Source organism: Homalodisca vitripennis, chromosome 2 (genome assembly GCF_021130785.1).
Source record: "Homalodisca vitripennis isolate AUS2020 chromosome 2, UT_GWSS_2.1, whole genome shotgun sequence".
Taxonomy (NCBI): Eukaryota; Metazoa; Arthropoda; class Insecta; order Hemiptera; family Cicadellidae; genus Homalodisca; species Homalodisca vitripennis.
Window position 1 is genome coordinate 61,404,918 of NC_060208.1, and position 25,300 is coordinate 61,430,217.

The 25,300-nt window shown below is 32.6% G+C and overlaps 1 protein-coding gene across 1 annotated transcript in view; it reads left to right on the forward strand.

Annotated features, from left to right (window-relative positions):
• LOC124355651 (homeobox protein unc-4 homolog) overlaps positions 1–11,918 on the forward strand; it is a 101,521-nt gene extending 89,603 nt beyond the window's left edge. The window contains 5 exon segments of the mRNA XM_046806813.1: positions 8,634–8,774; positions 8,776–8,850; positions 8,852–8,892; positions 9,882–9,965; positions 9,967–11,918. Coding sequence (XP_046662769.1) covers positions 8,634–8,774; positions 8,776–8,850; positions 8,852–8,892; positions 9,882–9,965; positions 9,967–10,252 — 627 coding nt within the window. The 3' untranslated portion in view covers positions 10,253–11,918.
• The last annotated feature ends 13,382 nt before the right edge of the window (positions 11,919–25,300 follow it).

A 25,300-nucleotide genomic window follows, 5' to 3' on the forward strand; every position in this document is an offset into this window, starting at 1 on the left:
TATAAGAATTTAATTTTACCCTATTAATAATCAACAATTTTCTTTTAATCTTAATAATAACCAATTAAATTAACCCAATTCAGCCACCCTCATGCTGGCACATGGCAATAAATCCACATACATTTAACAGAACTGGCCATTTCGAAACAATTCGATCCGGTCTGGTTTTCCCACCGGTCTTCTAATTATATTAAAAATAATAATCCCCATCAAATGTATTCAATCGGTTCACTTTAATATCGTAAAGATGTCCGTTACGAACGTGGCCAATTAAAATTCCGCTTTAATTAAATGTAGCATCAAATAACCGATAAAACGCGAGTTACGGGTCCGGGCAGCTTGGTATCGCTACGGATATCGGCAAGCGAGCCGCAACAATTAAAGCGTGAAGCGTTGCCGACCGATTATCTCACGAGCTATTAGTGCTTTAAATAGTAAATATTAATTGTAAATCAAACAGTTGCCTTGCGGTTCCCACCCTTTGCTTGCTACATACCGGTCGGGTGTACCGCAGGGTTCCGTTTTAAGTCTGTTGCTCTTTCTTGGTAATACCGGTAATAAAAACACACAAGGTATTATGCTTTTAAAAGTATATAATGACGTTTGTAATTTCATTGTAACTTTACGTAAGAAATATAATTGTGCATTTTTAATTTGTGAACAAAATAATCTATCCACTGTTATACATAATTATACGTCCTTCAATAAAGGGAAGAACTCAAGGTTGTGGTATAATTTATTTTAGACAAGTTATATATCGCCTAAAATGTATAGATAATACAAAAAAATACTACAAAATAAAGCTATTTAGAGATTTTGATTTCTTCTCAATATCCAACTTACGTATCAACTTCAAAAAATTAAGAAAAATTCTGTTCTCCCTACATATCTATAAGATATTCGAACCAGGGTCCTTCCAATTTCACTTAAAATAAGAAAAATAATTAGTTCAAAATTACATGCCGGCTGGATCTGAATTGTAAACTTATTTCTTGGTGTTAGGTTAAAGAAATTAGAGATGAAGAAATTACCTGTATGAAGCCTGTATAAACTCTAAGTAGCCTTTTCACTACTTATACTCAACCCTACAGAGAACTATTAATTAATATTCCACTGGTCAGGAACATTATAAAGGGGCCTAGAAATAACGTGGACCCCGAATATATCAACTATTGCGCTGTATTGATCCACCCCATATTGAAATATTGAGTAGGATCAAATGAATTACTCCCATTGGTTTTGTACATGAATCTGAAAATTAAGGACGAAGCTGTCCAGCATAATAATGGCATGTATGTTCAACGGAGTTTCTTAGAAAATTGTCTTCTTGAACTCTTAAATACCTAAACATAACTAAGCATGGCTTGAAGGGCTAGAAAAATTTCATTTGTATATGTCTGTCTGTCCACACGGTATTTTGAGAATGGACCTATAACTTGAAAGTTTCGACGAGGATTAATTTCTATATAGCGAATATTGAGTTCAATGGTGATGATGCATGTTCCATGGAATTTGGCTGAGCGATGGTGCACATTTTAACATTGATCTATCGGTAAAAATGATTACAACGAAAAATTGTATAATAAATAAATTTATAAAGAAGCTAGAGCTCTCTACAAGAACATAATATTTTAACACGTGACATAGTACGACATTTAGCCTAATCATCCGTTTAATATCTCGAGAAAGATTTTATCTGGAGAGGCTAAATTTTACATGACTTAATTTATACATAGACAAGAAGGAGTTCATACGGATGGATTGATCACTCAGTAGGCTGGCATAATTTCTCTTTTATCTGGCGGGGATGTAGAATTTCTTTTCTGTATGATTGTCTGTTTGTTACCCGAGAATTCAGGTCATCTCAAGAATTAAGCAATACACTAGAAAATCTTTATACAACTTCGGCGAGACCGAATACCTGTCACACGTGTGGAATACTCTTACCAATGGACAGAAGTAACATGATTATATTATTAGTTCATTCATTTGGTTGCTATTATTTATATAACTGGTAAGCCTTTTTGACAAAAACATTTCAACTGTTTATTCTTTAATGTAACGTTATGGGGAACTTCTTTCTTATACAAATAATATAAAAATCATCAGTAATATCTTACCCACATGATTTTAAGACCCAAAATGTTACTTCAATTTCCCATTTCATATGGCAAAACGCAGAACAAAAATTATTGAGAGTAATATTTGAATCAATTGTGACAATACATTTCTGCATTTTACATGTTTTTATTTCTGTTAACGGAAAGCCTAAAAATGTCGTAGGAGAAATAGGAGAGAGGCCTTATGCATTTCAAAATTCTTGCCCCGTTGGAAAGTTTGTATTTTGCTAAATAGTAATATTAAAACTCAACACCAATTTTGCTGTTTTTCTATTCAGAAAACTGATCTGCATTCTATTATTAACTGATCGAAGTCTTTGTTTTTTGGAAAGTTTCAATAGCATTGCAGGCCGTACTATTTGAAGGATACGCCATGTTTTTCTGGGTCGGTTGTTATTAGCCCCGTACAGGTGAGGTTATAATTTGTTACAGAAGAATCGCGGTGGACTTGCAAAAGCTGATCGCATCAGTAAGTCTAACCAACAAACGGTATGTCAAGTTCCCATGACCGCTATCAATTAATTATCGACTGGGTTCAATCATGTATTGCTTTGTTCCTTACATCACGTGTACCACGGTTCTATTGTTCCGATCTGCTGGATGAACAACCGTTATCGCTCTTGGCAACGGGAATAATTGAACAAGAACAATGGCTTTTCTTCCAGTTCGAATTGAATAGTTTAACATCTGTTTCATTAAATTTGATTACAAAGGAGGGTTGTTTGGTAGACTATTTGATGGCTTCATTAATTTTACGAAGACTAAATTATTGAATACGGTATCCTTCTAAGATCTATTCCGCCCTCTTTTATTTATTAACAATCGCTCATACTAGGTTTTAAGGTTAGGAGTATCTCAGATATTATAAACTGTTGATGGATTAGATGTAAAGGCTTAGAAGTTCTCACTAATATTGTGAAAAAACTATTACACATTTGTTAATAATTTAATAATCTTGACCAAAGTCAAGCAAAACTGAAACTTCGTGGCCCAAAACGTTAATTGGTTAAGACTAGCTCCACGTTTCTTTCTTTTGTGTAATCGTTCATCACAGTTAATTTTTTCATACACAACACACATTTCTTCATTCCTTTAAGATAACTCTTTTGTTTAAATACCCCATCTATTATTTGACAACCTACAATAATCCAAACTATAACAGATACTTCCTACCCGCCTCTTTGTTAGAACGTCTCCTTGTGGTATCTTATCTTAATGTTTTAACATCAAATCATTTTGGACAACAAATATTATCATTTGTTATTTGTATTAAAGAATGTTATTAGTCTTGGGCGATGCAAAATTGAACTAACGATGGTAAAATCTGAACTATACAAACTAATAGTATTTACATTGTGATACATCTTATGCAAAACTGGCAACTAAATTTAGATATTTGTATCGAAATAAGAAATCGCACGCTGTATTTATATTCATATTTATAACAAAAATGTATGTTAAACATAACATTTACAATATTTCTGGAGGAAGTACATCGACTATATCGTCCATGAAAGTGGTATTATAATACAGCACTCCTTTGTATAAGTGGAATTAAAATTTGTGATTTCTATACAAGAGTATGCACTGTAGCATTGACAGGGCATACTTTATAAACTATTAAAGTTGAACATTTATATGTGTATTTTGTATACATTTTGTATTATTTGAGCATTAACAACAGTAATTTATTAAATTACAATAAGTAAAATCAAGTAGTTGATTTAATTTCAATAAACATTGAATCACAAAAAGTACTTGCTCCGCCGGGAGCAAGTGTGTATATATATACTAGCTGTTTCCCGCGGCTTCGCACGCTTTTCGTAAGTTTTGCCCGCGTATGAGCATTTCTGGTTGAAGTAAATTATATTTCCAACCCCGATGTAGATTTTACCTTGATGTCACGATCAAGAAAACATGTCAAAAATGTATTGTACATGCATAATGTATTTTATTACAAAGTGGTCTACCACTCAACCTTTAAGTTCAACCAAAAATTTAGTTTAGACAATTATACATCATAACTTAGCGCCTTCAAATAGTGTTTCACTGTTTAATATACGTATCTATCTCGTAATTGCAGGTTATAATGTGCAGGCGCTTTGAAAACTTTTCTTCATTTTATTCGTTTATATTCACGACATAAGCGAATAATTCAGATAATAACTATCCTATCTTCTAAGTTAGACTAAATTACGGATACATGTGAAATTTGATTGAAATTGGTTCAGTCGTTTTGGAGTTTATTGGCAACATACATCGTGACTCAAGATTTTTATATATATAAGATATATATATATATATATATATAAGATATATATATATATATATATATATATATAAGATATATATATATATATATATATATATATATATATTTTAAGTGACTGGATTTAGTTAACCTAGATATTGGATAATTGTAGACAGTTTGTTAGGGAATTGTATCGATTAAAGTACTTATTTGCATCCCATATACTTAAGGCTGATATTCTATTACTTTTGCAAATACGAAACTTTAATTTATTAATTGCAAAAAAATAAGCCATATGGTAATCAAAACAACATTTTGTACACTGGACTATTTTCTAAGCAATGTAGTAGACTTTTTGTATATGATTCACACACTGAACGTTACTTTCTGTTAAATTAGCGTCTTCGACGTAAAAACAAATTAATAGAATTAAAATGTTCAAAATAAACTCTGTAAATACATAATAAACTACAGGATACTACAGATAGGTGTTAAAGTATCTTGTGTCTGCCATTACATACCCAATTGGGTAAAATAAATCCGACATAAAGGTGAATTGTTTTAAACTGTAGCTGCACCCCCGAGAGAAATTACAGGTAGCCGGCATTAACCCTATTGGGGTTCCCTCTCCTAGAAAATCCCGTACGCATAGTACGAGTTGGTAATCTTTATATTTTACCAAGTTAAGAGCTGAAGGCTCACCCTTGTTTTAACAGTTTACATATTTGTAGTTCAAAGGAATGGGTACAGAAGTGTCAGACTTTCCGGTTGTGACAATTTAAAAATGTAATATATTGTATAACATAACACCAAGCTGATATACGAGCCAGGTATGTATACTATTAGCTGGTCATTGTTTCAAAATATTAAGTCTAGGATCCGAAAGTCAATTGCATCGTCTAAGCTTACAACCTAGTTTTACGTAAAATCAATAGAAGACAAAGGATATTAAATGTAAGCTGATCTATTTTTGAGCTCGAAATAAAATGTTTTGCCGATATCAAACCATCACGTTTCTCAAATTGTACATGATTGACTTTATACTTCGGTGGTTATTTCCCGTCTCGGAAGAACTCTTAATCTTGATATATAAACGTTATATAGACAGTTTAATGCTTGATAAAATATGGCCATAAAGATAGTAATTTACACAATTTCAAGGCGGAAAAAATTCTAATTCTAATTTTACAATACCATCCCACTTATACAAAATGTTATGTTAAATGCCTATAAAAGGTTTGCTGCAACTTTTCACCTATTACTTTATAAAAAAATTAGTAATAAGAAGGATGGAAGGAATCCTTAAAAATCCCTTTGAAGGGTTAAGCAAGTCAGGTGGTGAATGGGGTCCATTGTCTCGAGAGGTACAATATTGATGGGGTCGTGAGCAGTTAACCCTTCTTATCTGGTTTATTCCCCAGATTTCTCATAGCTCCCCTCTACTCCAGCAACATATGTCTTACTTACCTCCCACGCTGGACAATCATCAAGACTCTACCTTTCTGGTCTGAAAACCAACATTGCATAGTTCCTCCGACTTCCCCATCTGTGCCGTATCCCTTTCACAAAACACATTTTAAATTTAAATCTCCATAATCTTATAAGAATAAAAAGTAATGTAATATATAAAAACGTATATTTGTCAATTGCTGGTGTATTATGTTTTACATGACTTACAATTTTTTATAAATTAACTGAAAATAATATATCAAAATAGAGATTACTTGTACTATTTTAAGAATTTTGGTTGTAACATGTTCTTAGATCTGCATATTGCGCATTATATATTCTTTTGTGTATAACTAATATTATTGTTCTTGTTTGTTATACTTTATTCTTCGTAGTTTTTAATTGGCAATAGATGATTTAAAAGGATAATATCATTTCGGACATTTTCCATCGTTATGTATCAAAAACATAGGACACTACCCTTCGAGGATTGGAATATGTCCTCTTCTCCGGTTGCAAAAGACCTTAAAACACGAGGTTAAACATACACACAGCATTAAAAACTAAATGTTTTGACAGTGAACATGCTAAAAGCTAAATTTGTTTACGGAATTATTTTGTCTATTATCCTTACACTGCATTTGAGCGCTTGATTCTTTTTATTTACAACGCACTATGGTACTATACTGTAAATGCGATAAATAAATAAAATTGTGTAGGAATTAAAAAAAACTTTAAACGTCCAAACAATTTACCTAAAATAGTTTATTGCTATTAGAAATCCTCTTACACAAAATTTAATACAAATTAATGCCGATGGACGATTTGAAATTTTAACACTATTCCGATCACTTTTATATCTTATAAGATACAAAATTAGAACACTAAGTTTCGAGAAAAGATATCTATTCCCGTCTTCATGTGTTTAAGAAAGGAACTGAAGTTATAAGCATACACAAAGATGTTAAACACAAACCGATATTTGTCAATGTGTACTCCTGTATTGTGCGGTAACATGGTTTTTAATTTAGCCCGCTGTGGACATTCAGTTATAGCTTGAGTCTAATGCTCAAATTAGAAGTCTACATACAGCATTTTTACCAAACCTTTAAATTAATCATATCAGATAAAACAAACAAGGAAGTACAGATCTGATGATTATAGTATAGAAGACTTTTGTAGGTTATGCTAATTAGCTATTGAGTAGCGTGATACACAGATGAAAGAAAACTTTAAAATTTAAGATTCTTCTAGATAGCAAATACTTATTGAGCAAACCTCTATTTCATATGTTTGATTTAAATGTAAATAATACAAACGTGATGTGCTTTACGAATTGAATATATTTCTAATTGAACCTGGCTACGTATTACAGTGTTGTGTAAGTACTAAAATGTAATGTTAAAATCGGATTTTGTTTTGCCTACGGCCATCGATATCGGGACAGTTTAAATCCAACACCATGGACAAAGTCAATGAGATGAAAAAATAAATGTATAAAACTCTTATACGTAAGTACATAAGTTAAGGTCAGATGTGTAGTTACGTGATTTCTCTCACACATTTCATCCATGAAATATCTACTTGTAAATAATAACAAATATACCAACTATTCACGGTTTTTAACCACAAGTAACTTTTCTTTGTTTATTCCAAATTTTAAGTTATAAAATTACGAGTTATAAGTATTCTTTCCGATTTCACAATGTCAATTAAATGTCCATACAACACTGAAATAAATAAATACAAAAGTACAGATTAGTTTATTTATTAAATAAAATCCATATTTTACTTAAAAAAAATTTCTTGCTAAACCAATACGAAAACTAATGGCTGTCTTGTACGAGAATTTATTAAAAAAATGGTGCATATTATAAAAAAGTAATTATTTATCTAGATTATAAATATTTTATTACAAGATTCATTAGTACAGCTGTAGAGGATTCAAATCAAAACTCTGAATAAAATGATAAAAATAATAAATTATCGTTTTCCCTTGCAAGTGAAATATCTAAGTGAAGTCTACGCAATTGGTTTTCAAATAATAACTTAATTGTACAAACCCAACAGTCTGATGTAATTGAGGTATTTGAGGAAGAGATGAAGAAATTTTAAACTGTGTGGGTTCACATAGATTCATCATAGAGCTGGCAGCTCCACGTTGATAGTGTTTGTTCTAAATTGAGATGTTGTATTTTTTAGATATCTTGCATCCTTTTTGGAATTACGAGTTCCAGGGTGTCTACCAGGGTTATTTTCTATCTTTGATGTCGTACAGTCTGCTGTTCTGAAGAACGGTGTCAGTTGGAAACACACAGAGAGTTTTTCAACTGCAGAAGAACTCTGTGAAGTTAATACGTGGATTGAGATACAGTCCCCCCCACCCCCCCCCCCCCCCACCCCCCCCCCCCCCCACCCCCCCCCCCCCCCACCCCCCCCCCCCCCCACCCCCCCCCCCCCCCACCCCCCCCCCCATAGCAGCATTAGATCGGACCTTACGCGATTTCGGACCAGACTCCGATCTTACAGGACAATAAATATAACCTTTTAGGATTTTTATGCAAGAATGATCTTTGAATATTTTTGGAGTCTGTAAACAGACTATATGCCCAAAATTGCAGCAATAAATCCATAAATAGTGTTCTACTTCAAGGAACCATTATGGTTAGAAGGCCACTCCCTTATTGAATTCATCTATTATTTTAGGGTTTTATCATTGTTGGCTGTTAAAAATTGAATTACATACTTAAGTCCTAAAATTCTTAGATCAAAGAATTCTGTAATTTTCTGAATTACCATTTTTTTTGTTACAGGTGTGGTTCCAGAACCGTAGGGCCAAGTGGAGAAAGAAGGAGCGACACCAAGAAGGGAGACCAGGGAAAGGGCCTTGCCCACAACGGCTCACCCTGGTCACCTGCTCTCCGGAGAGCCAATCCCCTGCCGAGGAACTGAGGCCGGAAAGAGATTGAGAGGCGGCAGAAGAAAACTATTGAAGAGTCTGGAATCGTCCCCCAGCAGCGCAAGCTGGCCCGCCAAGGGGGTTAACGTGGACCTGGAGACTTTAAGGAGGGAGTAGGGAGGCGGCAACAGGCCAGTGGTTATTGTTAGGGGAACAATATAGGTAACCTGCGTGTCAGAAAATAATTATAATCGGTTAAGTTTAGGTTATTTTAGACTGTTTATAATTGTTTCTATTCTGGAGAAATAAAAAAACTGTCTCTTCTTCGGTTAACTCTTCCCAAAAAGATCTAAAACATGCAATCAAACTTATGAATTAATATTAAATATTGGAATATATCTTATATGCAGCAATTGAAAAAAAACCAAAATATATTTGCAATGAGATTTATAGTAACTTTTGTCCCATGGAATGAAATAAAGAACATTGGTATAGTATTTGGATTGTTTCCACTCGGAAAATCTTCCAATGGTCACAGAAAATTAAATAAATGCATTTGCGTAAATAAATCAATTACATACAATTTTAGTTTTTGACAATATTACAATTTTAATTTAACTGTAAATTAGATTTTTAAGAACATTATATTAATATATACGTGTTATATAAGTACTTCATAGTTATAATAATTAATAAAATCATAAAAAATATTTTATATAAGTTATTAAAAATAAAAAACCTATATTATGACCTAAATTAATGTTTTATGGTTTTGAAATAATAAAAACACACAAAAAAGGATAGCTTAGAATAAATTGAGTGGCAGGGCAAATTCCCGAAAAAGATTTATTGTAAGAATAAAATGTATAAACACAATGTTTTTTTCCCAGCTCCCTTGATGTGGGAATAAATATATGAAACGCATTTTAAAAAAAGGTAAAAATAGTGCTGGCAATTTTAACCGTTTATTTAATATTTTTCTGGTTTCCTTTGTCTAATATGGCTAATTCATATTGGGCGATTGTAAAGTGATCCTTGAGTTTTAAACTAAAAGAAGTACTTTTTAGTTTTAATAATTCATTTTAGGTTAATTTAAGTTTCCATTTATTGGTGTAACCTGTATTCCTAAAAAATTTTAAAATAACTCTCCTGTTTTTCCCAGGGAAGTCGAAGGACCTGCAATAGTACCCAAGGGGGTGACCCAGAGCCTCCTGGACTCCTCCAGCTGCTGCAGCAACTCCAGTACCAACCCGCGACATCGAAATCGATGTGGTCGGTGACGAGGAGGCAGACTTCCGTCCATCCCTCCAAGGATTGGGGGCCACCACCGTAGATAAGACCAGGAGGACTGAAAACCCCTTCAGCATAGAGAGTTTGCTGAGTATGGGTGCCACCCTACCGTCCTCCCAACAGTCACCTTTACCGCCCTTGCCGTCTTTGCCGTCTCTGCCGCCCCCCGCCCCCGCAGTTGTGAAGGTGGCACGTCCGCCGACCCAAGGGGATTCTAGGACTAGTAGGGAACAATTCTTGTGAATATCCATCAAATGGGGACGTTCCGATAGGATTGTGATACAAATAGCAACAGTGTGCTAGACGGATTGTGATATAGGACCTCTCAGGGACCTCGGGAACGAAGTTATAGTTTTGAAAATGTGAAATGTTTTAAGCCTCAAACGATTCTTTTGTATGCTACTGTTTATTATAAAGCTATATGTTTATTTTTTGTTATTATAAATACAGTCCTAAATAAATTGTATTGTTAAAAATAGGACCAGCCGTGAGAGAATGTTTAGTTTAAGCAACAAAATAATATATATCATAAAAATTAAAAAAAAACTCAATCATGTACATTTTAATATTCAAAGCTTATGGAATTTAAAAGTTTTTTGATTTGTCAGATTTAATAAAGTGTCTTGTATTAGTTAATCAGTTTACTCATTAAACTGTACTTACAATATTTTTGTTTACCAACGAAACTTCATCTTATATATAATTTATATATATATATAAAATGAGTCTTTTAACGTAAATTACTATAATTTTATTGGAGACTAATAAGTAATAAACAATACATACACTGCTATTTACACCGAGGCATTATATAACAGAAGTGAATGGAATTAATCGTTAAGAGCACATTTTCAAACATAACTTAGTTGTCCACCGACAGAGAGAGCTTGTAAACTGAACTGCACAGTGTGGAAAGTTCCAAGTTTTGTGTTTCTCGTGGGACGGGTTAGGACATGTTGTGATTGTTATTTATTGTTTATCTACGTTAAACAACGTGTACAGTCGGTATATCATCATAAATGTGTACAGTAAATGTATGTATTGTTCATATAAATAGTTGGAGTGAACCCTAGGGTCGTTCATTTGTGATCATGTATTACTGTTTACAACCAAGAGTGATGTTATTTGTATTTCATTTGGTTTTTTTTAAGATTAATATACTTCAATTTGATTAAATTTTTTGTACAGCACAGCATGGGCCAAAATTCTTCCCACGCCAGTGTGAAACTAATTAAACCATGGTGCTATTGCTTTATTAACAATAATAAAATTTGAAAAATACTTTTCTGTTATAATAAAAAAAATTAAGTATGGGTAATTTTCTATCTACATAATTAATAATGGATTGAACACAAGATTTACTGACGATATTATTATTGATTAGCAATGTAATAATAATATCAACAATCTTCATTATCGTATTAATCTATAACATATCATATGTTTTCCTTTTGCTTCATTGTAATGTCACGCTAAGACGTTTTAGTTTTATATAAAAGATCTTGAAATGTATTATTGTATAATTTATCTAAATTTTAAATAATTAGAAATTAAAATATATTTGTTTACGGATGATGGTAATTTGACCGATACGAATGCCGGGCACATAATCACTAGGTATACTATAAACTTAGTCTGACACCACATAGTTTAGAAATAAACAACCAATAGCATATCCATGTAACGATGCTCAACGTACAATAGTTTTGTTGGGCAGACGCATCCATACGGTCATTTATCGACCTATCGGAATTTTTATTCCTCAATGTAAAAAAACATTTAGACTGACTGAACTACATTTAGTATTTGATCACAACAATGTTCCGTTTGTAATTAGTATTGTTAATAGCTAACCGTACGTTCAAGAAATAAATATTTATTCCGGTAGTATTATTATAAATGTGTCTAAAAAGTGTGATTTATTTCCATCCTTGTTTTACCTCCAGCATTTGATATTTCATATATGTACTTATGGATGAAAATTAGGCTTCATTCCATGAAAGTAGTTGAAAATCAATTTCGCAATGGCTAACTCATACGATTATAAAAAACTTCAATTGGAGTATTTACATATGTAACGTTTCTTACACCAAATTAGAAACCACAATGGAATTTTGAGTCCAAATAAACATGTTCCAAGCTTTTGGGTGGTAAAAAGGTTACATTCTATTAAGGTTATAGCAGTATTAAATTGATTTTTTCTGAGATAAACTAATAGATTTTCAATCAATGTAAAAACACATATTCACCGTCGTGTTTATGTGTAAAATAAATGGTACCTATATAAATAGGATATATTATAAAATTATTAAAACATAAAAAAGTAGGCAAGTTTAAAAAACAGATTCACTGTTTGGTCGAACAAAAGTTCTAAAGTAATTCAGCCATATATGGGTCAGGTATTTCCATAATGTTCATAACAAAATTTTACACTGTGAGTAAAAGAAAAAAAATCTCTCTACAACATACTCATTGAAACGTATTAATACATGTTTCTCATTTACTGTCAGATTTGACTAAAACCTGCAAATGTTGGGCTCCTCATCTTTTTGTACTCCTCTGTCTACTCTATACTGAGAAAAGTTAATGGATAAATTGGAAAAGGGAACTGTTGATTAAGCAAGCTTCCAATGCTCTTACCCAACTAAAGCTTAGTATAAAATTAAAATTAAATACTAAATCCAGTATTAATTAGTTTACAGTTAAAACTTAGAACTTCTTAATATCCACGAGATAAAAATCCACTACCCGTCACATTTGGTCAAGACTACTGAAGTTTTGATCGTTTCAACTATCTGCAGGTAAAACAATTTCATAGATGTGGTCACAAACAGAGAAGAATGGTGACAGGTTATAGAATTTCACAAACGCAAAGACGCAATCACAGAACAACTACAAAATACTAACCCGTATGCGTGAGCTCACACAGAACATATGAGTGATTAAAGAAATAGCAGAAATTAAAAATCATTCACACCTTATTAAAAAAAAAGTATAAAATAGATGAAACTAACACCACAATTTTTATAGATCGAATATATACTTCAGATCCAAAATTACAAATTGTTCTTTGCTTAAAGTTTGGTTTTAACAATGGAATTGCTACAGAGGTTATCACGACTTGTTTGGACACATGCCGTTGTTGTGTGATAACGAAAAATAACTAAAATAACGAGTATATTTTCAATCTGATCTCTGCTGTACGTGAATAACCAATACATAACTAGAATATTAAATTAAAAAGAAACAAATCGTATCAGAGTGTATAAGTGAGGAATATTAAAGTTATCCATGCGCGAAAAACACGTGATATCTTCTCATTACAAAATGGAATTCACATTATAATATCTCATAACTTGAATATAAGCGTAAACATAGTTGGATAGTATAAGTATAAGTTGTAGATTTTCTGGTATAGATGAAGGTAATACAGTATAGGTTCAGAGTTCCGGAAAAAATCAAATATATTCTCTTCGTGTTGAAATGACTAGCAAGCACTATGTTAACAACGAATGAACAGAAAATAATTTAACATTTGAAAGAAAACATTATTAAATGCAACGCAAATGTCAAAAACCGACAAAAACTTTCAGTTGTTCTTAAAAATAACTGAAATGTTTTTGCAAATGTCTTTTGTCTTTACTATAAAAAAACGTTTTCTCAAGCCTATGCATATGTCACACGTGGTTCATGTTTTTACCAAACGTTTTAACTATATTTTGAAGTTTTTTTATTGAGAGTCCATTATACCTTTTGAGATGCATAAATAAATACCTAATAAAGATTAGGGTTACTAACAATTTAATACGAGCAATATCGAGCAATATACCACAAGATTTTGAGTTTAAAATGTGTCAGTTAAAAATGTTAGTGCTTGCCTAAAAAAGTAGTGACTCCCTTAAAAAAATTTAAAAATTCAAATTCTTTTGAAATCAGATCATGTGGAACAAAAAACTAATCTTGTATTCATATATAAAACCTTAAATAAATAGAATAAAATTTTTATTATGTTAATCTCTGAACAATTTCTCATAATTAATTTCTTCATCAATCCGTGTTTGAGTTTAGTGCTTATGATTATATAATTTCATGTATCTAATGTTCCGCCTAATTCATCACAATTCATTGAGGAAAATCATTTCGCAAACCACCTTAAAGTTTAGTTATCTTTTTTACTCTGTAATCCTAAAAGTTGGTTTTGATCACTTCAAGAAAAAATACCTTACCACATGTCCGATATTATCGATATCGTAATAGTCTATTAGTAGTCATCCTGATCATGAATATAATCAATCTTCTTTTGTAAAGTACTGACCTAATGCGCATTTCAATACTCTACCAAGGTTCTGTAAGAATAGAAGCATAACCTTGATGTTTACAGTTAGAAAAGATATACGATAGATTGCAATATTGCAGTTTTTAAGAAGTAGTTAATCACACATGTAAGGGATGTAAGGGTAGATATTGTTTATATACGGTAAAACAATAATCATGTTTCGGATGACGCATCTTTTGTGTTCATTATAAAATATTTCTTGATTGAAAAACACTTACGAGTTACGTCCAAATCTTTAGTTTTTCCTGTTTACCAGGAGTTACTCTTGTTACGCCTAGAGAGCGCTCAGGTGTTTACAGTCACCATCCCTTGAGCAGATAGATTAACGTATTATTTCAACCGATACTGGTAGCCATCATACGTGAATTTTTCCTTTGTCAATATTGCATCTTTTAGTGGTTAGACATTTTATTGGTTACCTAATGGTTTTTTAGAGCACTGCTAATAGAGTCTATGTAATTTATTGAATCAATGAGTGTGCTAAGAATACATTTCTCAAGTCGACCTCCTTACACTACTTGCATCCTACTAAACACCATGTCGCTGCTCATTTCAGGGTTCTAGATAACTCAACTAACTGTTTTTTTTTTTTTTTCTTAACGAACTAAACGTCGGGAAGACTCCAATCTAATTATGTAACTTATTGCCACACAAAACCTATATATCTTTTTAATTAGCGAAGAAACATATCAGACGACGTTTGTAGGTCGCAAACTGTCATACTATATTATTATTAGTAAAAGCCTTAGACGCAGAATGTTTCATAACAATAATCAATTTAGCTCTAATTAGCTCATTAGGGAACTTGAAACGTTTTTAAGGAATCAACAGTTCACTTTATTCTTTTAGCTACAAACTGTATCACACTGAATATTGTGTAATAATAGTCTGAATCATTCAATATAAGTGGTTTTAATTATACTTATACTTAAAATATAGCCTACTTCTACTTTATGATTTGTTTCCACTTTTATACATTTGCTTAATCTCCGGTTGTTTTTGTATGCCAAACATTCCATTTATCCACAATCACAAAAATCCACTGTTTTTCTAAATTAACGTGACAACAGTCAGGTCTATAAACTTTGTTTTGTCTTGCAGTAAAGCTAAATAACTGCACTAGAACTTCATTTTTTATCAGGCATCCTCGAACTATGAGTATTCAGGTATTATCTTCCTCACAAGATGATTAAAACTTCGTTTTTCAAAATAATTCGAATATTAGTATTATTTTATTTTGACACTTATTTAACTTAAATAAAACTGCAAGCGGTAGCAAATTTTATTTTCTTCAAAAATATTAGTTAACTGTAGGATACAGCCTTTAGGAGTGAAAAACAATAAAAGACAGAACGAAATAATAATATGCAAAGTTTTATAGATCGCTACGTAGTACAAGCTTTTGTGAAAGACACTCACTTTGAAAACATAAAAAAAAAAATAAAAACAACGCGATTTTTGTAAAGAGTTCTTTATTTGTGTTTACGATTGAAGTACTTTTGTTATACTGTAGAAAGCTGACGTAATTCTTTTATGGTAATTGAAAAAGTGATATTGTAATTTTTTCATCAAAGAAATGGAAACAACAAATAGATTTTAATGTAATTGATATATAGTTTAACTAAATAATGAAAGTACAATTTACTAATCTCGTAATGTGCTTACTCAGCCTTGTGTAGGGAACCAAATGTAAGGCACCCTTAGTTTATTTGAATCTCGCAAGTTATACGTATAATTATTTACAAGCGTCTGAATATAGCCTAGTTTATAACGCATTTCGCCTTATGTATCTGGAATACTTCACTGAGTGGCAATATGGTCAGTATCGATTAAGATATGGTATCGATATTCCTAGTGAAACAGACTGGTTTTTTCCCCTGGCTCAAGGGACAGAGTATTAAAGCACCTCCCTACAAGAAGAACACTGAATTACTAAGAAGGAACAGTATATAAAAATATCCCTAACAATAATACAAAAAGAAAACAACTCAATTTGCATGTCCAATCTTATTATTGTAGGCTTCAACCACTTAGAATCTTTTTTACAGTGTTTAAATCACATGGAAAACAATTCGTCGGAAAATGTCACGAATCTCTTTAAGTTACAAGAGGCCAAATACTCGAGTTTTTCTCACATCTTCGTTATCAAAGATCACCTAATATTTATAGGATCCTCAGGTCTCATCCTCGAAACTTCTTGGGTCCCATGACCAATACCCGAGGTCTCTGAAAGCTTCCCAGTATGTAGGTTGGAATCCCCGAGTTTTCCGGCCTATGGAATTACTTACCCCTCAGTATTCACTAGCAAGGAACATTACATAGAATTTGTAATAATGTGTGGGTTCGGTATGCCCTCGGTATCCCAACCTTTCTATATTTGATAATTATCCTATAGAAATTTTGGAATAGCATTGCGGGCGTCCGTGAATACAGGAGCTCTGCTATTGGATCTTCTTGATCCGAATTATAAAATTACACGCTAAGTACAAGATAGAATTAAAAAAAACAAAGCATCCAACTTTATCTGAAACCTACATTTTATGTTGTGGAATACTCCATTTATGGAGGAATTATTGGATGAAAACGATCACGAACAAACCTCTTAAAGACAATAAAATGACCTTAAGATGCAATTAAAGTCCCACAGATTGAAACCTATCAAGTTCCTCCCCACCTCTGCAAAAAATTATCCCAGACTACGAAGAAACTGTTCGATTAATCAAGTATCCAAAAAACATCTCCAGAGCAGAATCCGGGCACCACGACACTTGGAAATATTGAAGCTTAAATCAGAACGATTGTCAGTAATTCCAAAAGCTATTTTAACTATTCATATATTATTAACAAAGTTAATCATATGTAAAATTCGCAATAATAGTTTTTAAATATTCGAAAAATAAAAAAGTGTTGTCTTAAATACAAACTTTTCAATTGAAAAATATGCCTATTGTATTTCTTAGGAACTTCAGATACGAACGTTTTCCATAAAAGCAATACCCGCAAAAGACTTGTTTTTGTATAGGAATGAAGGATTTAAAACCTAAAACTAAAAAAAGATATAGATGGTTTTTATTTATTTTTGGCTATTAAGTTTTACATTTGAAATTTACATAAACCATTTTAACTGCTAAATAAGGATGTGTCATTATTGCATTTTGAGAGTATGGTCACTCTTATCTATAATCTTTAAAAAGTTAGAGTTTAAATCTCTTTTATTTATACTACCAAATTGTGATAACCGCTCCGTTTGATGAAAGTCCAGATCTTTTATAATAAGATTTCGTGGGGCGACGAGAATACATTAACTTGTTTATAAGTAAAACATTGCATTAACATAAAAAATATTTTCTTTTAACTATTTATAATGTTCGTTTTTGAGAATTTTATAGTCTGGTAAAAATCAGCAAAGAAGTTTTTCCTTACCCACCCCCCCCCCCCCCCACCCCCCCCCCCCCCCACCCCCCCCCCCCCCCACCCCCCCCCCCCCCCACCCCCCCCCCCCCCCACCCCCCCCCCCCCCCACAAGCAAAAGTGATTAAGCTATGGAACATTACAAAACAATGGAGTAGAACATTACCATTTATATCTTGTTGTAACTCTATTAAAATATCTGTTTAATGTCAGCTAAATAGAGCGATTTTGCTGATTTACCGATTTATGGTAACAAGGCCATTACAACATGAAACAGTTTGAACAAATTTTTAAATATTTATATAACTGAAGACAGATTTACGTACATTGCCTGTGCGTAGACTTTATGTTTCAGTAATTGTGAAAATGAAGCTATGGTTAAAGTTGAATTGCAAACTTGAGAGACAATTATGGCAATATCAGGATTTTTTAAACTCAACGTTAAACCTGTAAAATACGGTTATTTTTTAAATAAATATTGATCAGAAAACAATTAATGTGAACTGTATGTGACTGGAGACTACAACGCCGGGTAGCACCGAAGTCTGCCATGGCGGAGTGTCCGCCTCCCTCCCTACTCGCGGTTAGCAATGGCGGCTACTTTATAGAGTTGTAAATCCGTTGCAGATTATACACCGCGAGGTGTCGGTGCTACATATACATAACCGGCGGTGTTTATTGTGTCCAGATTGGCCCGATACGGCTGTCTAGATACGGCTAGATGCCGCGCCCTCCCGCCGCAACTCGCGTCGGCCGCGGTGACATTTGAACACCTGTTGGTAACGACTTATAGGGTAATGCTGAGGGAACTACAACTCTGGCAAACTGCTGGCCCCACCCTATGTGGTACATGGTGTTATTTAGACAGTGCCAATTTAACTAAAGTTATTGTACGAATTAGGCTATGTTTGTAAATATTTGTTCACTCAGCCTCTCCAACATAATTTGGTTTCGTGTGTCGTTAATATGGTTGTGTTGTTGACAGAGCTCTATGATGCTGAAGGACTTCAGATACTTTTAAAAGGGGCGGGCTTTTTTCTCCTAACTATTGTTTACCTTATCGTTTGAGCTGTATCAACAGCCGTATTTATTAAGTATACAATTTTTTAAATATAAGATTTGTATTTTTAAATTTTCTAAGAAAATATAAGAATACTTACTTTAAAACATTTCTAGGTTACACCGAAATTTCAGTGGAGACCTTATCAGTTAAATGAAATATTATGATTACATCCAGACTACTAAAACAGAAGTAAGTAAAAGGGGGCACCCTTTGTATTTAAAACAAATCGGAAACACTGACACAGACACTTTTAAATATGAATCGTCTCACGCAACAGGAATGAAATCCTTAATACAAAATTAGAATTTTGCTTTTATCATATATAAGCACAAAAAAGCAAACACGTAAAGCTAAATATATAATATAACAATATGACGGACTGTTACGAACAAACGCTAACGGGTATTCAAAGAATTTGGAGTTATTTTTTATTGATTTTCTGACCGCCAACGACATTTAACGGCAGTATTCAAAACGATCCAATATTATATATACCAGTTAAATTTTAAATATGCTTTTACATATTTACTTAGGCCGTTGTGTTATGGATGATGTCTTATTTTAAAGATGCACACACTCAATGCACATCCAAACGCTTTTCATCTTTCCAATTTTGATTGGTTGTATGGACTACATATAATACCTGTTTGTACTTTATTGTTTAAATATTCAAAAACACTACTTTACAAGAAAAGCTGAAAGCGTTTGGAGTTTATTACTGATATCATGTAATACGTTTTTTTTTTCATTTCATTTGGTACAGAACTTCATTTAACGGTAACGGTTATTAAAAATTCATAATCACTAATATATTTATATTTGTAATGCTGAATTTCAGATTTGCATAATAACTAAAAATAATAAACACTTCTCTGTTAAGTTTTGTTATGGGGTTGCGCTACAAAGTTACACGCCCAATGTTAGTTCAGCATGAAAAGCTCCGAATATAACGGACTTAAATTGTTTCTAGATGCTCGTCTTACTCGCTTTAAAACCTACCCTTTCTCAACTATCTTCGAGTTCTCAAAACAGTCTATGTCATAAAGTAGAAAATTAAGGCTAATAATAAAAAATATTTGTGGTAAATGGTTACATTTTTACGATGATTGATAGTACCTGTAATACAATTTATATTTGTGGTTATGTAACAGTAATAACTAGATTTAAAAACAAACTTAGACTGTTCAATAACTCTATTAGTGACCTTTTTCAATATAAAATTAGCACGACGGGGATCATTGTCAACCGTTCACAGTATTTCGCTGAGTACCTTTAGGAATATTCATTCAACAACTCAGGACCGATTTCAGATGAAAGTCATTTTCAACTGCCTGGAAATCATATGTTGTTGAGTAGTCTTGCGAATATTCTGTCAACAACTGCGGACAAATTTCCAGAGGGAAATCATATTCAGCCGTTTACGATATATCACAGGGTATATGAACCTCCGATTGTGGTGGCTCTCAGAAAACTCAGGAAAAACATACATTTCCTTTATTCTTCTTTTAATAATCATCATTACCAATATAATAGCCCCATACTTATATAATTAAGTAGAATATCCCTAGAGAAATACCCCTCATATTTATATTCTATTACTTTATTTCCAGCAACAAAGGCACATCCTTTTTCCTTCTACTTTCATTGGAATCGTACAGGAAGATACTGATAAAAAAGAAAGTATTTATAGAATGGGTGCTGACATCCACAATAGTTCTCTCCTTTTCACGTGATTTACAATCTTCCAAAGATGGGTGGATAACTGATCTTGCACAAATCATACAACTGGGGTGTCATATTAACCTACTGATGATAATAAGACTTCTACTTGTCGAGTTCAAACGTACCTAAACAATCATATTTCACCCATACAAATCGATTTCTAAAGACATACTGCTGGGGCATATATTTAAATAAAGATATAGGGAAAGGAGTCCAGTATGTAGATGAAACAACATTGTTTTAATACTAAATACATACAAGTAGATATGTGCCAATAATACGTTCCATAAACTAATCTCTTTATCAACAACTAGCCGCCGAGCTCATCAGAACGATTTCAGAATTAAACTAATAAGTCCATGTCGACTGCTACTATTGACTTTAATAAAACAAATTGGTAACAAATCAGAGAAAACATCTCCAACTGCTATAAGTACAACTTCCCAGGCTCGGTTTTGGAATGATACTTGTGCCTATATTGACAGTTGGATAGAAACCGCAAAACACGGGTGTATTAATTAGCCAACCGATTAGTTTGGGTATTGTTAGTCGTGATGGACGACCTGCTGGGACAGCCGCCTGGGGCACAACACCTGCGAGGTGTTGGAGGACCAGAGAGGGGGAGGGCGTACTTGGGCGGGTAAGTATATTAGAACGGCGGCTACACCGATTATTCCTATCGATATCATTCTGTACTTTCAATAAAATAGAATTGAAGTATCGAATATACGGTAACTCGAAACTGGGTAGAAAATCATCGATACAACTAGTGTCTCGGAAAAAGGTTTATACTACTTCTACAAGTACTGAAGGAAAATCGACTAATTTGATTAATGTTTTGTTTAAGGCGAATTGGTAAATTATTTGTCAAGTAGCTTTCATTCAATTTCGAACTAACTTTGAATTAAAGTGATTTCGTTAGTTTCACTTAAGCAGGTTTATACTTTTAATCCTATCTCTCTGAGCTGCTCTTTTATGGCTGCACATAATATGAAACATAAAAAAGTTCTCGATTTATAAGTTGAGGGACCTAATATTTTGAATTTAGAAGAAACTTACACATTTTTAATACTTATTTTTAAATTTAATTTATATATCTTATATACAGCAGAGACAATAATGAAATATAAAAGGGAAGCAAGTGTATTACAAAATTATTTTTTTACCTAATATCTTAAACAATTTCAAGATATGAAGCATTTGAAAAATAAGGATGATTTGAGATGAGGATGAGGATAAGGATGAACTTTTATATTATTACAAGAAAAATCGTAGAAAAGTAATAAAAGCGGCACTTATGATATCCAAAATATTATAAATTTTTTGATAACAATTTTAAAGTGGCATGGCAAATAGTAAATGACAACTATAGCAACAAGAAAGATGTAAAGTGGGGCAACCAAATGTAGCTAACGTGTACAGCGAGCACTTCGCAACTGCTGTCGAAAACAATGGCACAACAGCCAAACCAGGTTCACGCTTAATACACCATGGTTCTGTATTTTCCATGGCTTTATCCCCTGTAACCACAAGGCATGTCGAGCTGGTAATAATAAGCCGTAAAACAAAAAAGTGCAGATATTGATGGTGCCTCTTTGTCGTTGTTCGAACAATGACATAACACTTTTTAGGATACTTTACAGTATCTCTAAATATGTCCTTTACTCGTACTGGATGAACATTTCAGTCTCATCACAACATCTAGTAGAGATATTTGCTTAATCTGACTTGAATTATTGTTGTTTCAGTATCTCGAAAAAATCATGATTAATAAATCCAAATATACTTACATTCTATTTTCTGGTCGGAAATGTTTAAATAAATTCTCATTGTCTTAATTATTGGTTAGTCTTGATCAAAAACAAATTCTACTAAATTTTCTCATTTTCCATGAAATTTTTATTTGTCGTGGATACACACGTTGAAAATATTTTCAAAAAAATCCTCCAACCTATATTCCTAAGACATTAATCAATACATTGTTCTAAGTCCTACGTTGAAAATAGCTTAATATAAATAAATTTCCCCATACATTTATTATGGAACAACACTTGGTTCTAGTCGTGCGAGTTTATATTTTCAAATATAAGGCAAAATAACCTAAAAAATTCTGGAGCACATATTACTGACACTGCCAGAGCTAAACATTACAAGAGCGTGCTGCTGCAGGGCAAGGATTATGTGATACAGTCGGAGGACATTACTTAGTTGTTCAATATAGGTTATTGTATCATGTCCATGTTCCATCTCATACTGATATCAGAGTTGTAATTTGTCATCCAGGACAAATCGATTGCTAATAAAGTGACATTCAATAAATAAATTTAAAAAAATATGAATGTAAAGTGCGGTTTGCTTCGTGGGTAGGTTCCTGAAGCGAATCTTTAAGGAGGGCCCCAAGTCGCAAAGGTAATGGAAAACATGCAAATTATTTAAAACTGTTCAGGAGGCACTTGAGGTACAGACGACCCGAGGTCAGCAGGTAGCCTCTCGTGAATTTAATTTGTAATTGATTGTAATAACTGTGATTCCGTTTATATTATCAGTCAAACTAATAAAAACGCATATTATACGAATGCTTATATTATTTTAATTATTTTATATATATATATATATATATATATAATATATATATATATAATATATATAAATAAAGAGTCTGAATTGCGACTTAATTGTTAATTGTTGTTATCTAACAAAGTAGAATTGGATAATTTGGATACTTCTATACAACAAAACAGAACAGAAGGAAAGATTACATTTCGTTTTGTATGTGTATTGTAATTTGAATTATTATAAATATTTATAGAACCTGGATGATGCTATTTCACTTTTATTTGGACATTAGCATTTTTATTCGTAAAAGCCTTTAATACTGTTTTAAAATAATTTGAAGAAATAATAATGTAGGTTTATCCATGCATATTATACAGTTAGTTAAAGAATTATTGAATTGAATTTGTTCCTAAAAATACTAAACTAAAGTAAAATACTGGTGTTTTAATATACATCTGAACTATTATTTTGTATGTTAAACCGATTACGAGTTTCTAAGCCTTTGTGCATTGTTTTTTGTTTTAAAAATGATAATTATTATTGAATTAATATTTAGGCGTATGTTGCGAATGGAATGAGTTTATTCATTCATACAGAATTTTAATTATATGTTACGTGTACTTAGTACTTAGTTCCATCGCCATACTATATAACCAACACATTATCCATAGTACTAATTACAGTAACTTTACTTTCGTAACGATTTAAATTTATACATATTGAATGGGTTTCTTTACTGTTGTCTTACGCTGTTGTAATATGCTGTTTTCCGTAATAGCTAAAAAATTACAAACACCGTTATTATTAGTGATACTGTAAATGGTTGTCGAGTCTCCGCTGATTTAACTTTTAAATTATATTAAAATTGTTCACAAATATCCCGGAAAATGAAAAATTTTAATAATGATTCAAAACCTTTTAATTTCCGTATTCAAAAACCTTTGAATGTAATTTTATCTAGCAGAGGAACATAGAGGGAGGAAGAGCTAAAAACAAAGTAGATGTGGACACTTCTATACAACGGAACAGAAGGGAAAGAAAATTTACATTTCGTTTCCCTAAATAACAATCAGGAGATTAAGAAATAACAACTCCCGTCATTCTCTGATGTAAATCTATTACGATGATTTTCAAGCAGTGTATTATAAAAATTGTTTAACTAACAGCCGGCTGTACTATAACAAATTATGTTTGGTCAATAACAAGTTATCCCTTATTGTTGATCGTAAGGTCTGGAAGCTACTTCACCAGTAACTTACTGATATTTGATTCCGAAGTACGACTATTTTAGGGTGTTGAGAATATTCACGAAATTCTACATAAAAAATAAGAAACTATAATGGTAGTAAACAATTTATATCTATAACATGTTTGTCTCAGAGAATTAAACGTACTGTTTTGATAACTTAAAAGTATCGTTGTTCATTTCCTCTATTAACTCAAAGCAAAACTATTCGTGGAAAATAAATATTTTAAGTAAACAATAGTAAACCTTTGAACACTTTTTTAGATTTTATTTGTACAATGTACATTTCAGATTCGAAGAATCTATCTTCAGGTACTTGTGGATCAAGGTAAACATTTTTACCATCTAGTAATGAAAATAATTTTTGATACTAGCAAATACCAAAAATTTGTTCGCGATTCTTGTTCGCCTATGGAAAAATATACGAATGGACAAACTAAACTTCGTATAAAATCAAACAGATCTACACATTAAAATGTATTTAATTTTATTAACACATTTAACTTAAGACAAAATCCAGAATATGACGCATTATCATCCACTGAAATATATAATCAGAATGCTTAATGAAGTGTTATACAAATTTTCAGTTTTTTAATAGCAGCCCCTGGCTGAGGCGTTCCGACACTAACTGTAAGAATAATGCAGGATTTATTAACATTTAATAATAGTAGTCTGTATTTTCCAAACTGTTATACACCACATAACATATGTTTTGTCGGAGTGACTTTTGACTTTGCACAGTTGGCAACTTGCAGCCTCTCTCGGCGGCGGCTCCAGTATCGATTAAGACCAAATGATTAAATAAAGCAAGGGGCAGATGGGGGGTCCCTGGGGGGCCATTTCTCCCCCCTCCTCGGCCCCGCGGGCTCCACTACCCTCTGTTTCACTTTGTTCAGATTTACCACCATCAGCATCCTCTCCGCCTCTCGCTCTCCCCCTGCTTCCCGGGTAAAG